This window comes from Caloenas nicobarica, chromosome 8 (genome assembly GCF_036013445.1).
Source record: "Caloenas nicobarica isolate bCalNic1 chromosome 8, bCalNic1.hap1, whole genome shotgun sequence".
Taxonomy (NCBI): Eukaryota; Metazoa; Chordata; class Aves; order Columbiformes; family Columbidae; genus Caloenas; species Caloenas nicobarica.
The window spans coordinates 12,062,341-12,076,763 of NC_088252.1; the positions used below are offsets into that span (position 1 = coordinate 12,062,341).

Below are 14,423 nucleotides of genomic sequence, written 5' to 3' on the forward strand. Positions count from 1 at the left end.
ACTCCCTCATCTATCTTAACTGATTGGTATTCGCCTCAACGCCCTCCCACAGCCTGCACTGCAGATAAAACTCACAGGAGGGACTCGCCCCCTCCTCAGTAATTACCTCAGCTGCTAGGCGGAACTTCCCTGAGCGACGCGCCGCCCAGGGCGGCACCGGGCGGCTGCCGACTGATAGACGGCCTTGTGGCGGCCTGCCGCCCCGGGGCTGTGCTACTCTCCGGGCCTGGCCACTGCGCGTCAGTTTTAACGCCCACGCCACCCTCGCAGCGCTGCCGAAGGTCCCACGGGCCCTGTTCCGCCGCCGCCCCCTGCTCCCCTCACTCGCTCACTGACCGAGCGGCCGCCCCCGGCGCACGCGCGGCCCGGGCGCGCGCTGAGCGCGGGTCTGGAACCGCCCCCCTCGCTGCTGAGTGGCGGCCGCGTCATCACGTGGCGCGGCGCGAGGGCCCGGGCTGCTGCTGCCGGAGAACGTGAGTGCGGAGGCGGGAAGGGGAAGGGGCGCGTGCGCTGCCGGTGCTCTTGCCGCCGCCAGCTCCGCGCCGCCTGCCGCCGCCTCCCGGCGGGGATGGGCCCCGCGCCCTCAGCCCGCCGCGACGGGGCCCGCTGCGGGGCTCCCGGGGCTCGGGCTGGCCGTGGCTGCCAGGGCGGTGTGAGCGCCCCGGCGCCCGCGCCTCCATGGTGGAGGGCGGGAGCCGGCCGTGAGGTGAGGCGGCCGTAAAGGGCGGCGGCCGTGAGGGGCGCAGCACGAAACTGGGTGTCGTGTCCGGCGGCTGTCCGGTACACCGAAACGAAAGCGCCTCTGAGGCGCTGGCGGTGGGGAAGGCTTCCCCCGAAGCCGTGGGCGCTCTGGAGCTGGTCCATAGTGAGCTGCGCTCCGCCGGGCTCCGCTCGCCGGCCGGCACTGGGAGCGGAGTTGGTGGAAGTGAAGTGAGTTTCAGAAACCGCAAGAATGCCTCATGTTTTGCACTTTAACAACTCGGCGTGTCCCCCGGGCCCGTGTCTGGGGTGTGCTCTGGCGGAGGCGGCAGGAGGAACCGGTGCCCGTGTCGTGACGCGGGGCCGGGCTGCGGCCCGTCTGATCGGGGAACTGCAGCGGCGCCTCAGTACGTGCTGCGTGTTAACTCCCTTAATAATGTTATGTATTTATTCCGTTTCAGTAGTATTTTTACAGGTTATGTAAATAATCGGCGAATTAAAAAAAAAATCTGACCAGAACTAACATCTCTTTCTTTCCTTGTTAAAATGGAAAAAAAACAGCAAAAAACCCCAAACAAACAAAAAAACCAAAACAAAACCAAACAAACAAAAAAAACCCCTGAAATAACTTGCACCTGTATCAAAGGAGAAGCAGTGACAAATGTACCTCAACTATATTTGGTAAACTTTCTTATGTTTATGTAAATACCTAGTTTAAGTAATTCAAGTGTTTATAAAATTTATTTAATGATACTTGAGTTGGTTTCATTTCCTGAGATAGTGCAGTGATGTTCTTTGTGGACTTGCATTTTGTTAATACAAAGAGATCTGAGGTCTTGATGAGAGTTAATGTTACTAGTAGAAAGCGTATGTTTCTGAATGGCTTATATATTTAACCAATATTTAAAATGAATTTCAGTAAGAAATAAGTTTTCTGTCCTTCCTTTCTCCTAGAAACTGCAGACAAATTTTCCCTCGAAACGGCACAAATGCTAAACTTCTAAGAGCCTTTGTGCTTCACCCTTCTGAAGTGGAGTTAGGGAAGCATTGGTTGTTTCATTTTAATTATATTACAAAATTCTTGAGGTAAATAAAGGAGAATGCTCTTTTGATTTAATTGTCCAGTTTTAGGATTATGCAAGTGTTAAGTATTGCAATCAAGTTGAAAAAATAATCAAAACCCCTCACCCTAATTAAAGTAATTAAACATCTGTGAAGTTAAAACTCTTTGTGGCCTAATCAGAAGTTGACTGTTGTTCTGGTATATCTTTATTTTTTTAAACTGTGACCAGACCTCGCCTTCACCAGTACAGTGATATAACTATAAATAGTTACGCTGATTCTACTTCTCTAACTTGAATTATGTGTGGATGCATCTTAGCCTTTTGAGTGGTAGTTACTAATCACCATCTATTATGAGATGGGGATAGAAAGAATATTTATCAAACCTTTCAGTGTCACCTTCCGTCTGTAAAACTGGGAAGGGCTTAACATGTTCATTATCTGCACTCAAATTATGATAAAATAGTTCTAATTGACCACAGAGGTTCAGCAACAGCTGATGCTTCTAAGAAATAAATTATCTATTGGCATATTCTTTTTAGCTTGGTCAAAAACGTTTATCTGTTTGATTATATGTGGCATATACGTTTAGAAGTAGAGAAAACTATCTCCGCGGTGCTTTTAGGTTTTCTAACCAAAAAAGCCCCAAAAGTAGTAACACTCTTGTGGTTCCCATACAGATCCTGAACAGATTTTTTTTTTTAAATGAAGGAAAACTTAGTAATTTCTAAGGAGAGTTGATAAAATGTAGACTTTCATAGGTGTAAGTTATAAAAATCTATGAAGGTTCCTGGTTCTTCTGTCTGTTCTACGCTGAAGTGACATACTGATGTGGCAATTGCAGCAGAATTTCTTTATATATAACTTAAGCAAAAATTACTCCTTTCGACAGTGTATTTATAATCAGCTTCTTGACTAGAAAAAGGTATAACAATGAAAAGGATTTTTATTAGATGGTTCCATTTCATGAGCTGATTTATATTGTGCTGTGAAAAGGCTGCTGTGATCTTTGTCTCCAGAGGAAGAACTAGGGAGTGTCCCCAGTAAATGTGTGACAGGTAAATCCCCTTCACCATAGATGAGGCCTCAGTTTTGAGGCATGTTTACAAACAATTCCACAGTGGTTGCCTACCAAAGGTAATGGAGAAACAAATCAGAAAGGAATGTGTTCAGTGGTAGATTAGTCACATAATGAATATGTTTTCAATAATTTCCTGTATCACAACGTAAAGAAGTTTTCAGTAATTGTTCTGATTTTTCACAAACTGCAGAGGTTTTGAAGATTTTGTTACATGAAATAATGTTTCTCATGTTGCTACTAAGGGGTTTTTTCGATGCTTTTTTAACTTCTGTCATTTATTCTTTCAACTTGGGATCACAGGCTTTGTTAAGATTCGGGCTGCTTAAGTCACGACTGTTTAATGTCCAATGTGCGAGTTGTCTGCAATGTGTCGTATCAGCTTGAAGGTCAAACTGGTGTCTGAAACACGTAATGTAATTTCCAGAAGAAGTTTTCCAGTCCATGCTTAGCCAACGTTGTTGGCTCTTAGGGAAGGTCTGACAGAGGTAATGTGGAGCTGATTCTCGCTGTAAGTGATGGGGCAGCAGCTCCTTAGAACTGAAGGGCTGTTTGGACAATCAGTCTGATCTCTGCTAGAATTAAAAGTTTCAGGTTTCTGTCTCCCTGAGAGTGCCCTGAGGAAGCTCATTGGTTCTCCATGCTGTGTTTTTGCGTGGCATGAGGAAGTGTTGTGTGTTATGAGTTCAATGTCATTGTAGCTGAGTGAGTAATCTGAAGACTTTGAATTAGAAGTGGATGCCATGTAGGAGGTGAAAGCAGACAGATAAAATATAGTTATCTTAAACACATTTTAGAGATAATGTTAGTAGTCTCAAATGATGACAGAGAATATAACTGGTCTGAATGATAAGCCTTAAAGAAAAGTCCAGTGGATGCTTGTTCTAATGTTTAGCTTTGTATATTCATTGTTATTAAATATATTATAAATATATATAAAATAAATTGATTTCTCTTTTGTGAATGAAAACATTAATCCAAAATTGGCAGGGCTTCCAGTGATATTACAAGTTAATAATTATAATGAAACAATTTCAATAACTCTGTATTTAATTGAAGGATGCACAGGTTGCAGCTTTCCAGTATTTTTCTTTTTAGATTAAATACTAGTAGTTAAAACTAGTGAGGCAATTAGAAGCCTAAATGCATAGTGTCTCAGATGTTCATACTTAAGATATGAAGCAAAGTATGAGATTTGATCTCATCCATTCCATTCTTTCCTCTGAAACATGTCTCATTTTGGTATAAGGTGTACAAAAGTATTATTGGCATGTATTGTACAACATGTATATTTTAGTGTGAATAGTAGTTGTCACACCCTTCAGAACAAAATTTTAAGTTTCAAATTGAATTTTGTTAAGGCCTTCTTTTTAGTAGTGCTTTGGAGGATTAAAGAACTATAAAACATTTTTAGATTTCATGCTGAAGAAAATGTAAGAGGCAGAGGAACTTCTTATTCTCATAGAAGTCTTTGAAGGACATTTCAAATAATATGTTGCGTGTTAAAGACTTGGTGATGTAGCTTTTTATGCAGCCATTTTATTTTGATATTTAACTTTGTATTATTTCCTTTCAGCAAGGTAGTTACTGACTTAAATTATTTTAAAATATTTCTATTACAGATGTATTACTTCTCATACCAAATTCTGAAGCGTGTTTTTTTCAGTTTAAAGTTCAGTATTCCTTTGTGAATGAAAGCACATTATGCCCTTTAAAGGCACATTTGATTAATCCAGAAGTCATTCTTTATGAAGTAATTACTTTTACAATTAGGTCAGAACCTTGTCTTTTGTTATGAACAATGTAATGGAATATACATTTCAAAGCTTATTGTAACTGACAAGTTGTGGTTGACCTTCTCCTTGCATACATATTAAATATAAACAGGATGATTCATTATGTTTCAAGTTCTTGATTTTTTTCTTGTGTTGGTGTGGTGTAGGGTGTGGTGGTTTTGTTTTTTTCTCTCCTGTTGTGCCTTCCTTTTTCCCTCACCTTCCAAAGTTTGAGGGCAATAGTAAAAGGGTTTACAGTTCGTTCTGCTTCCTTTGCAGGGTTGTTCTTTTGCCCTAAAGACACTATTTCTGTTTCAGTCTTTATTTGGATAAGTCTTTATATCCTGAGACTGTATCTTCATAGGCAAATAGTGTGTGCCTGTTGAGGCTTATCTGCAGTGTGGGATGGTTTATGCTCAGGATTTGATATTGGCCTGTTACGTGCTTCAAGTATTTTTTTTAAATTGGTCCAGCTCTAATCTGGACGTGTAGATTGGATGCCCATTTTTTTCTGAAGCGCACTGGGTTCTTTGCTGGAATGCGTATCCTGGTTTAGTTTAATCTAAAAAGAGACTAGTTCACCCACACTTGGGCCACTCCACGGTATGAACTACAGTGAAGTCGGTGGGGGCAATGTAGAAATTCGCTTCAAAATCGTACTCCTCATCTGAACTGAAAAAGTAACCCTGGGATTTTTTTTTCTGTCAGTGGAGAGTTGTAAAATGCTGTGGTAATTCCATTGGAAAAACAAGAACAACAAAGCACTTCTAGAGAGATAGTGACAGATCTGAAGATCAGGATGTGCCATGCAGATAATAGCAACATCTGTAGGTCGCGACTATGTTCAGCCTTGGTGGGAATGAAATGTTATACGTCTCCGTCTATTCATAAAAATCTTGAGTCACAGTGTGACTGTGTGTGTGTGGTGGGGGTTGGTTGGTTGTTTTGTTTGTTTTAAGGGGGAGTTGTTTATTTTAAGTAGAAGGGTAATGGGCTGGGCTTTCCTTCACATAAACATAAATCAAAATTTCAGAGTGGTTCTGTCGGTTTTGAGGGGAAAAGGGTACAGGGAGATTTTTTTCCTCTAACTTCAAATTACAGCTATAGGAAAGGCAGTTTAACATTTCATTTTAACTTGTATTTACTAAAATATTTACTTTGTTACATGAATGTTCAGTAATATGAAGTCATAATATTTTGTGGTTGCCAAGTGAGCAAGGGGGCTGTCACAGTAAAATAAAAGTTCAAATCCTTTGCACTTGGTTAGTACAAAACAAACAAATTCTGTTAATACTTAGTTCAGACATTTATCTTGAGTAGGTGACAAAAATGCAGACACGTGGCAGCCTAGATGCAAGACAAATGTCCACTTCAAGTCTGTTCTGGAAATTTGTACATTTTGAAGTGGGTGGCATGTTTTCAAAAAAGAAAAAGGAATAAAAGCTTGGTTGTTTCAAGCCTCATTAGACTTTTAATAAACAGAGTAGAGGCTGAGGAAGAATGTTCAAACAGTTGAAAGTCTTGTGTATTTCAAGTGAGTTGCATTCCAGAAGACTCTCAAATAACTACTGTTTTCTTTCTTATATCTTTTTCATTTATAATCAAACATATGTGTCTTGGCTGATGTTTTTGATTGCTCCCAATAATGGGAATGACTTATAATACTACTGTAATCATGGTGTAAACCATTTCCAGTCATGTTACAAGATTATGGTACAGATGTACTGTATGAGGGTTTCTTTTCCTGGGTGCATGTGTCTTAAAAATATTTAAATTGGGTATCCAAAGCCGGGGGGGGGACCTTAAAAAGCAGGACTGTAGTATTTGGCAATTTGAAAATTGTGATATGGCAAGATTTTGGGGTTTCCACATAACTTGGGTTTAAATGATATTGACTTTTAAATCCTAACAGTTTTGATGTCACCTGTTTGGTGGGGGGGGAAAAAATTAGCAGTGTCAGTGGTATGGGAGAAGTCAGATTTGGGCAGATGCACATAAGAACAGTTTGGGGATGTACCTGGGATTGGAGCATGCACTGTGGAAAAAGAGAATGACATTGATTAAACTTTTGGTTATCTAAGTACTTTTTTTAACATTGACATGAAAAAGTCAAAGGCTGACTGTGTTAATTACCATCTGCAACAATCAATTTACACTTTAAGAGATCTTAGCTTGTTTGAATTTTATAGGGACTACAGCTGTGGTCTCTAGTTAAATTGTGAGGATTAGAAACTGGTTTTTAAAGGTACCAGTGTAGTTAGAGTTACATGTTCAAGAAGCATGATATAAAGCGTGTTTCTGCTGTTTCCACCCTGTTTTGGGCAAGACTTAGACATTATCCATCATCTTTGAGATTAGACTATGGGAAAAAATACAGTGAACTTCATTTTAATGCATCAAATACATTTACTTGCTTTCTATTCTACTGTAGTTGTCTTGAGGATTCTAGCATGGTGTGTTGTGAGGTTTTTTTGTGGTGTTCTTGTTTGTTTGGTTTTTCTTCTTTAAAGTGCTATAATAACCATAAATGCATTTTAGAGATAAATCCAGAGACTACAATAACTTAAACTTAATTTGATTAATTAATCAATGCCACTTCTTGTGATGTGTGTGAACTAGCATGGAGGTATGTGTTCCTTTCACTTCGACCTAAGTAGAGGAGGCAGTCTGGCCCCTAGATTGTCGTCTTTAGTTTCAACCCTGTGCAGGTTTCATAGTTCCTTTTGCTGTTATAAAGTGTTTGTAGGCATACCAGTGGTCTGTAGAAATGCGCAGTTCAGTAAATCCTAATAGACATAATGTGGAGTGTTAAACTTTGCATCTTGAGCTGCTGTCCTTTTCTCTTTGTAAAGGTGTAGTTTTTTTCTACTGTCTTCCAAAAGAATTAGATTGTTGCTTGTTTGTCTATTAAAATGTTTACAGAGGAAGCATTTGATGTGATGGTTGGAAAGGAATTTAAACTAAATAGAAAGTATATTAGCAACTTATTCTAATAATTTTATAATATAATGGAGAAGGTGGTGAATAGGGTGTTGAGATGTGGGAGAAGGTCCAGAGGAGGCCACAGAAGTGATCAGAGCCTGGAACAGGCTGAGAGGGTTGGGGTGTTCAACCTGGAGAAGAAAAGGCTCCAGGGAGACCTTATTGCGGCCTTTCCATACTTAACAGGGGCTGATAAGAAAGATGGGGACAGACTCTTTAGCAGGGCCTGTTGTGATAGTACAAGAAATAATGGTTTTAAATTAAAGGAGAAGAGATTCAGGCCAGGCATGAGGAAGAAGTTTTTTCACAATGAGCGTGACTTCTAGTCACTAGGAAAGCAATTAAAAGCTTACATGTAGGAGTTTTTAGGTGTCTCTCTGTTACTTTTTGAAATTGTAACTTAATTGTCATTCTTGGCTTGTATTGAATATTTGTGAAAGATGGAAGGATGATCATGAAAAATATTATATATGTAACAATGATGTGAAGCATGAAAACTGAGACTCTAGGGAAGAACTTTTAACTGGTTTCCTTCCTAAAATTTTAATAATTTTCAGTGAAATCAGGATATTAATAACATGTCTAGAACACCCAGGATTTTAATAGATTAAGTAAAGCCTGTCCAGGGACATGAGAGGTTGCAGACTCCTTTTTCTCACAGTGCTTGTCCAGTGTATCATTTATCTGTATAAATCCCTTTTATTTGTGTTTTATGCTAGTTTGAAATTATGATTCTTCCCCCCCCCCAATTTTTGTTCTGATTTAAAAAAAAGTCTCAGCTGATTAGCTTGAAGAATTTGCTTAAAAAGCAGTGATGAGCTTGAAAACACACATGTATATGTATAATAATGTAGTTATCTTTTTTTCTTTCAGAATTTCCGAAACTTGTGTGGTTTTGAATTTGGACAAAAGACTAGAAATCTGAATAATCTTCACATTTCTTTGGTTAAGAAGTAACAATGCAACGAAGGCAGGGAAGAGTCAATGCTGGATTACTTTTGCTGCTTTATCAAATTTCTCAAGTTGGACTCCAGAACATTCCTTCTGTTACCCTTGGGGTACTTGCACTGAATATTTTTCTCTTTCTAAATCCTGTGAGGCCACTGCATGAAGTCTGTATCAGTGTAAATGAAGGCTTCTACAAAAAGAACTGGCAGCGTTTATTGCTTTCTCCTGTCCACCATGCAGATGACTGGCATTTATATTATAACATGATTTCCATGCTTTGGAAGGGGATAATGCTGGAGAAAAAGCTTAAGAGCATATGGTTTGCGTACATAATTGCAGTATTTTCAGTGCTGATTGGAGTTGTTTATATGATGCTGGAATTCATGCTTGCGGAAATCCTGGATGATCCTTTGTATGAAATGAATTGTGCTGTAGGTTTTTCAGGTAAGGCACATACTTGGTCCAATTTATATATGTAAAGTTAATATTTCAAGGTAGTGTATGGCGATACTTGTTGAATGCAGAAAATGGGTAGATATACATCCATAGGCATGTGTGTTACTGTTGTGTCAGTGATCTTATTTTTTTAATTTAAAACATGTACTCTGGTTATGATCATTGTGGTTGATTTCATGTTCTTGTGACCAGCATTGTCTTTACCTGAGAACATGAATAATACGATTATCCCAATACAATCATGTTTTGTGTTTAGTGTCACTGACCATTTGAAGTCTAAAGCTTTTAATTTTCCAATGTCAATAATGCTCGTTAGATGAGTTCTTGAAAAGCCTATCGCTTTACTATGCTTATTATTTCTGAACATCTTTTCCGGTGCCAGCTGTGCACTTGAATAATTTGTAATTTGAAGATTAAAATTTTAATGTTTCTCTTTAGAGCGACTCCAATAGATTTGCTTCTGGTAGAAACATCTAATCACCTGACTTTGGTCATCTTCCAGTAATGGTCTTGTGTTCTCATTCAGGAGATCAAAGTTTCAAGTGAATGAACTCCTGTTTAGAAAGGACACCTGCATTTAGTGGAGCAGTAGCACCACTGCCCATGCCTTATGGCAAAAGGGACCAAGTGACTGAGCAGCAGTGGTGCTGGCAGGCAGGGGGAGCACTGGTGATGGGCCAGAGGGAGTCCCAGTGTCATTCCTTGGAAGAGACTCATGCCGGCCATGCTACCATTTTTTTAAGTATATCTGTATTGATGTTCAACTCTGCTATCTTTTCCATGTCAAGTCTTTTACTTGTGCATTTTTCCAGATTCTTTTTTTTTCCCAAACAACTGTGTGAGCTTTGTCTTGAAAGGAACATTTTCAAAAACATTTTGGAAGTTACAGTAAATCATGTGAATTCATTCTGTCACATTGGCTATGGCTTGCATGATGAAACAGTTGCAATCAGTTAGAAAGGAATGATCATATATTGTCATTAAAAGTGATTTATCTACTTTTTTTCAGAACAAAGTGATTCTGGAGTATATGTAAGATGACTTCCATTAATTCAGAATTTGAGCTTGCTATTGAGCTTCACATGCATCTGTTTCTCTTGTTTTCAGTAATGGCTTTTCTCAACTCACGGAACTTTTTTTTTTAATTCTATAATTTTGTCTATTACTTCAATTAGAATTCCTATTTTAAAATTGCTTGTATTCTTTTGAATACCTGAATAGCTACAGTGAGTAAGCTTATTAAAAAGCAACTTAGAATTGGTGTTATACAGAGATGTAATTTTTTCATCCTTTTTTTTAAATAAGTCACTGAAAAAACACCTTAGAACTGTTGTTCTGGCATGCTACAGCATGCTTTGTGGTGCTGTGAAACTGCATGGTACTTCATTTCAGTAGTTGTGTTGTTTGCCATTTCTTTATTATTTAGGCACAAGTACTTCTCTCTTTATGTGATTTCTTCTTGTTTGCAGGAGTCTTGTTTGCTTTGAAAGTTCTTAACAACCATTACAATCCAGGAAGAGTCAGCAATGTCCTTGGGTTGCCAATAGCCAGTAAATATGCTTGTTGGGTGGAGCTGGTGGCTATTCATTTGATCTCCCCAGGGTAAGTGCATTTAATATTTCAAAGTTAGGCGAAGGGCTATCTGAAGTAGTTTGAAATTTATAAGGAAGTATGTGTGGTGTTAGCTGGTATCCAAATTGAGTGTTGAGGCTACAGTCTGTTTTTTTCCTCAACGTCCTCTATTTTGACCACATTTCAAAATTTATTAAAAAAAACCTGAAATACTGTGCCCAGAAGATATGATTAAGTATTTGAGGAAAGATAACAGAAGTTGATGGGCAAGGAAAAGGGATGTGCAATTTCAGCAGAGGAACTGAACATACGCTGTAGTGCCAAGGGCCTCATTAGCAAAACAGCATTCCACTCGCTATTTCTGTCCAAGTCCCTTCTGTCCATTTGTTGTAGTCACTCTTCTAATTTATGATAAAGCTGTCATCCAGAATTCTGCAAATTTTATGCAGTTTTACTGTCCTACAGTCTTGCTTATCACCTCCATCACTTTTCCTGTGTGCTTTGCCCTTGCCCTGTGGGAACAGTGCGTTTCTCTTCTGTAGCACTTGATTTTGGAGTTCTAGTTGCAAATCAGTGATTTTCTTTTATAATAATTTCATAACTGTCAGTCATATTGGAGAATATCTGTGAAGTACAGACACCGAACTTACAAACTACCAAATCAATCTTGTCTTGGTGTAGAGTAAGACATCTTGAAGTATTTAATGTTATCTGTGTATAGTTGTTTTCCAAGTCAGGCATGTATTTTTCATAGATTAGAAAATATGTTCTAGAAAAATGTGTTTGGAAAATTAGTTCCTTATAGATACTTTATTTTGGTAACTACCTTTTACCTATAAATTTTCACATCAGCATTTATGTGTTACTCTTAAAAAAAGCAGTTGGTTACTTATGGAAGAGAACCACAGCTCTACGTAGCAGAATACATTCTGTGATTTAGTAGGTGGCAAAAGAGTAAATTTAGGTTTGATCTTTATCTCCCTCTAGTGACACATGCGTTTTCTTTTAACCTCTTACCAGTGATACCTGGAAGTTGTATTGTCATGAGTGCATATGCTGTCATCTGTGTAACTCTTTGGGATTTCTGACCAGAATGTAAAAAGCATAATGTTTAAATCTAGTTTTACGTTAAACAGATGTTGCATTTCTGTTTTATAAAGGCAAAAAAGCCCATATTAATTGAATCCTTGGACAATCAGTACAGATCCAGTGAGCTGAGGTATTTATAACTGCATATGCTAGGAAATCTTAATGTTTAATGTATTGGCTTTTCTAACTTCGTAAGAGATGAATGATTTTCAAATAATGTTTAAACCTGGTTAAACTCAAAAGACTTTACTCTTAATGTGTAAACCTGATTAAACACAGAAGAGTTTGACTCTTAAATTGAATGCCGAAAATTGGTTTATGAATTTATAGAATACCCCATAGTCAATGGCAATACTTCGAGCAAATCTCTGTATTTACTGTAAACTTATGCTTCCACATTGATTTCTCAAAAGACTCCAGAGACTCCTCATTCTAATGCAAATGAGTAATGACCTTTTTTAAAGAAACTGTTGGCATGCATAGCAAAATAATTTGGATCTCAATAATTCACTTGTTCTTTTAATTTTGAAGGCACTCTTTTTCAAAGATAGCAACAGATCTGCATTCATGTTTATCTCTAATTGTAGGATTATATTGATAGTGCAGTAGAAAGTAGGTTTTTATGCTTTCACTTGAAACGAAATTATTTTGGTAGATCCTACCTAGACATTTCAGTGTAATTCTGTGGATTTACAAGACTTTCCTTTTTTTCGTAGGACTTCTTTTGCTGGGCATCTGGCAGGGATTCTTGTTGGATTGATGTACACTATGGGACCTCTGAAAAAGATCATGCGAGCCTGTGCAGGTACATAATTTTGTCCAATTTGTCAAATCTGTGTAAGAGACACTTTTAGCTGCAAAATTCAGTAAGTCTTGCATATAGACGTTCAAGTCATTCCAGCGAGCTTTTGGGCAGTTAAAGATATGCTGATTATTAGAGTGAAAGCAGAAGAAAAAGATGAGCTCTTTTTTAATTAAACATGGATGGTAAGAACCAGTAAATATGTATTTCAGATGTTTTTACTTAAGAATACCTTTTACCCTTCTTTTTAAATGTTTATTTAGAGAAAATGTTTCACATAAGATGTCAATGAAAATGGCACTTTAAATGAAGTGTGATGAAGCCATAAAAATATGCCAGAATACAATATGTTTCCATATTAATTTCTACTACTTGGGTCCATTCTAGTGGAAGTCCCTACAATTTGAAAAAGGTTGTGGGATGCCTGAGAAATTTTTATTGGAATTCTCAAGCTTTCCAACAATGTGTTACTACAGGTTTTCATATTGTAGTTATACTTATTTTTAAAAAAGATTTTATCTTTAGTCATCTTTAACAATTGTTTTAAATACAGCCCTGCAATTTTTTACATGAACACTCCCATAAATTTCAGTGTTTTAGTTGGAAGTCTAAGCCCTCTCAGACAGCTGTGCTGGGGTTCTCAGAATATTTGGTTTTTATGTCTGACTACTTAATATGTTGAGTACTTTATTCATGACTATGCCATCAAGTTGACCATGGATATGGTGTTTGTATGGTGGGAAATCATTTGTTTAGATGTAGATGCTTCTCACAGAAGGTTTTATGACAGTTGGGTGATAGCACGGCAGAAACAGTGTAGTGTTATTCCAGTCCTCAGTCTTCTGTGCATTCACCCATTTTTACCAATGTACAGTCTCAGTGCAGAAATTATTCATGTATGTTCTGGAGAACATTTGTTAGGTTGGTTTGCATTTTTCAAGTCTACATTGATATGTTGCTTAAACACGACACACTACTATAAAATCTGGAACAACTACAAGCTTACCAATACTATATTCTCTCACTGCCAAATAATTCATAACACGTGGTTTCATATTTGTATCTTAAGTAACAGACGCTGAAAGAAATAGTACTTTAAATTTGATTTTTTTTTTTCATTTTATGAAGAAAGATAATGTAATTGTTTTATTCTACTAGTACATGTGGTGTTCTTATATTTAGGTGGGATTTCTTCATTCACTGACCCTGCCAGGCAAAGGGACTACTATTCAGGTAAGTACTCACACCCACATACCTGAAGATTTGTTCCAGCTTTAAAAATAGGGACATCATTTTTACTAATGATGGAAAACCTACAGAGGAGCTAGTTAAATGGAAACATATGTAATATACAAACTATTCTGCATATACGTGTACTTGCTAAACTTATTACTTTTCTGGCCATGTCTCTCGCCTTTCCTTTTTAGGGAACTGTGTACAAGAGGCTTTAAACCTCAAATTAAGGTCATGACTTTATAAAATGCTACCCTGGGGAAATACCATCCCTTTTGCAGAAGGTGTATTGGTGTACTGGGGGACGGGGGGGAGTTGTGTCCATTGAAAGCAGCCCTTTGAACCTTGGTAAACCTGCTATGATCTGACAAATTTATCTGTTCCATTCTAGGATGTTGTTGGTTTGGTGGTGGTGTGTTGGTGTTTTTTTTCCCCCTTCTCTGACAAGGAACTTCTTCCTTTAAATACTTTCTGTAAATCAAGTAATTTACACGTAAAAAGCCCACTCCTCACCAGAAAAAATTCAAGCTATCTTCACAGTATATGTGGACAGTTGGAATACTGGCACACTTTGAATGTAGCATGTTTGATTCACTTCTCATGCAGAAAACTGAGTCATTGTATGTGGGGTGTACAGAATAATAGGTCTGGGAGGGTCAGAAGAGGAGGCAGCTGTGAGAAGGGCTGTGTGTTGGATCAAAGCTAAGGGATGCCTGCTGTATCTTAT

General features: G+C 38.3%; 1 protein-coding gene across 2 annotated transcripts in view; it reads left to right on the forward strand.

Moving 5' to 3' along the window:
* Positions 1–424: 424 nt before the first annotated feature.
* The window catches only part of RHBDD1 (rhomboid domain containing 1), a 32,674-nt gene continuing 18,675 nt past the window's right edge, over positions 425–14,423 (forward strand). Inside the window, exons 1-5 of one of the 2 annotated variants that reach the window (XM_065640091.1) lie at positions 425–473; positions 8,470–8,988; positions 10,470–10,602; positions 12,378–12,466; positions 13,646–13,696. In XM_065640091.1, coding sequence (XP_065496163.1) covers positions 8,556–8,988; positions 10,470–10,602; positions 12,378–12,466; positions 13,646–13,696 — 706 coding nt within the window. In that variant the 5' untranslated portion in view covers positions 425–473; positions 8,470–8,555. Of the gene's footprint in view, positions 474–600; positions 931–8,469; positions 8,989–10,469; positions 10,603–12,377; positions 12,467–13,645; positions 13,697–14,423 lie in introns of those variants that run through there. The other variant, XM_065640092.1, reaches the window with a different exon arrangement.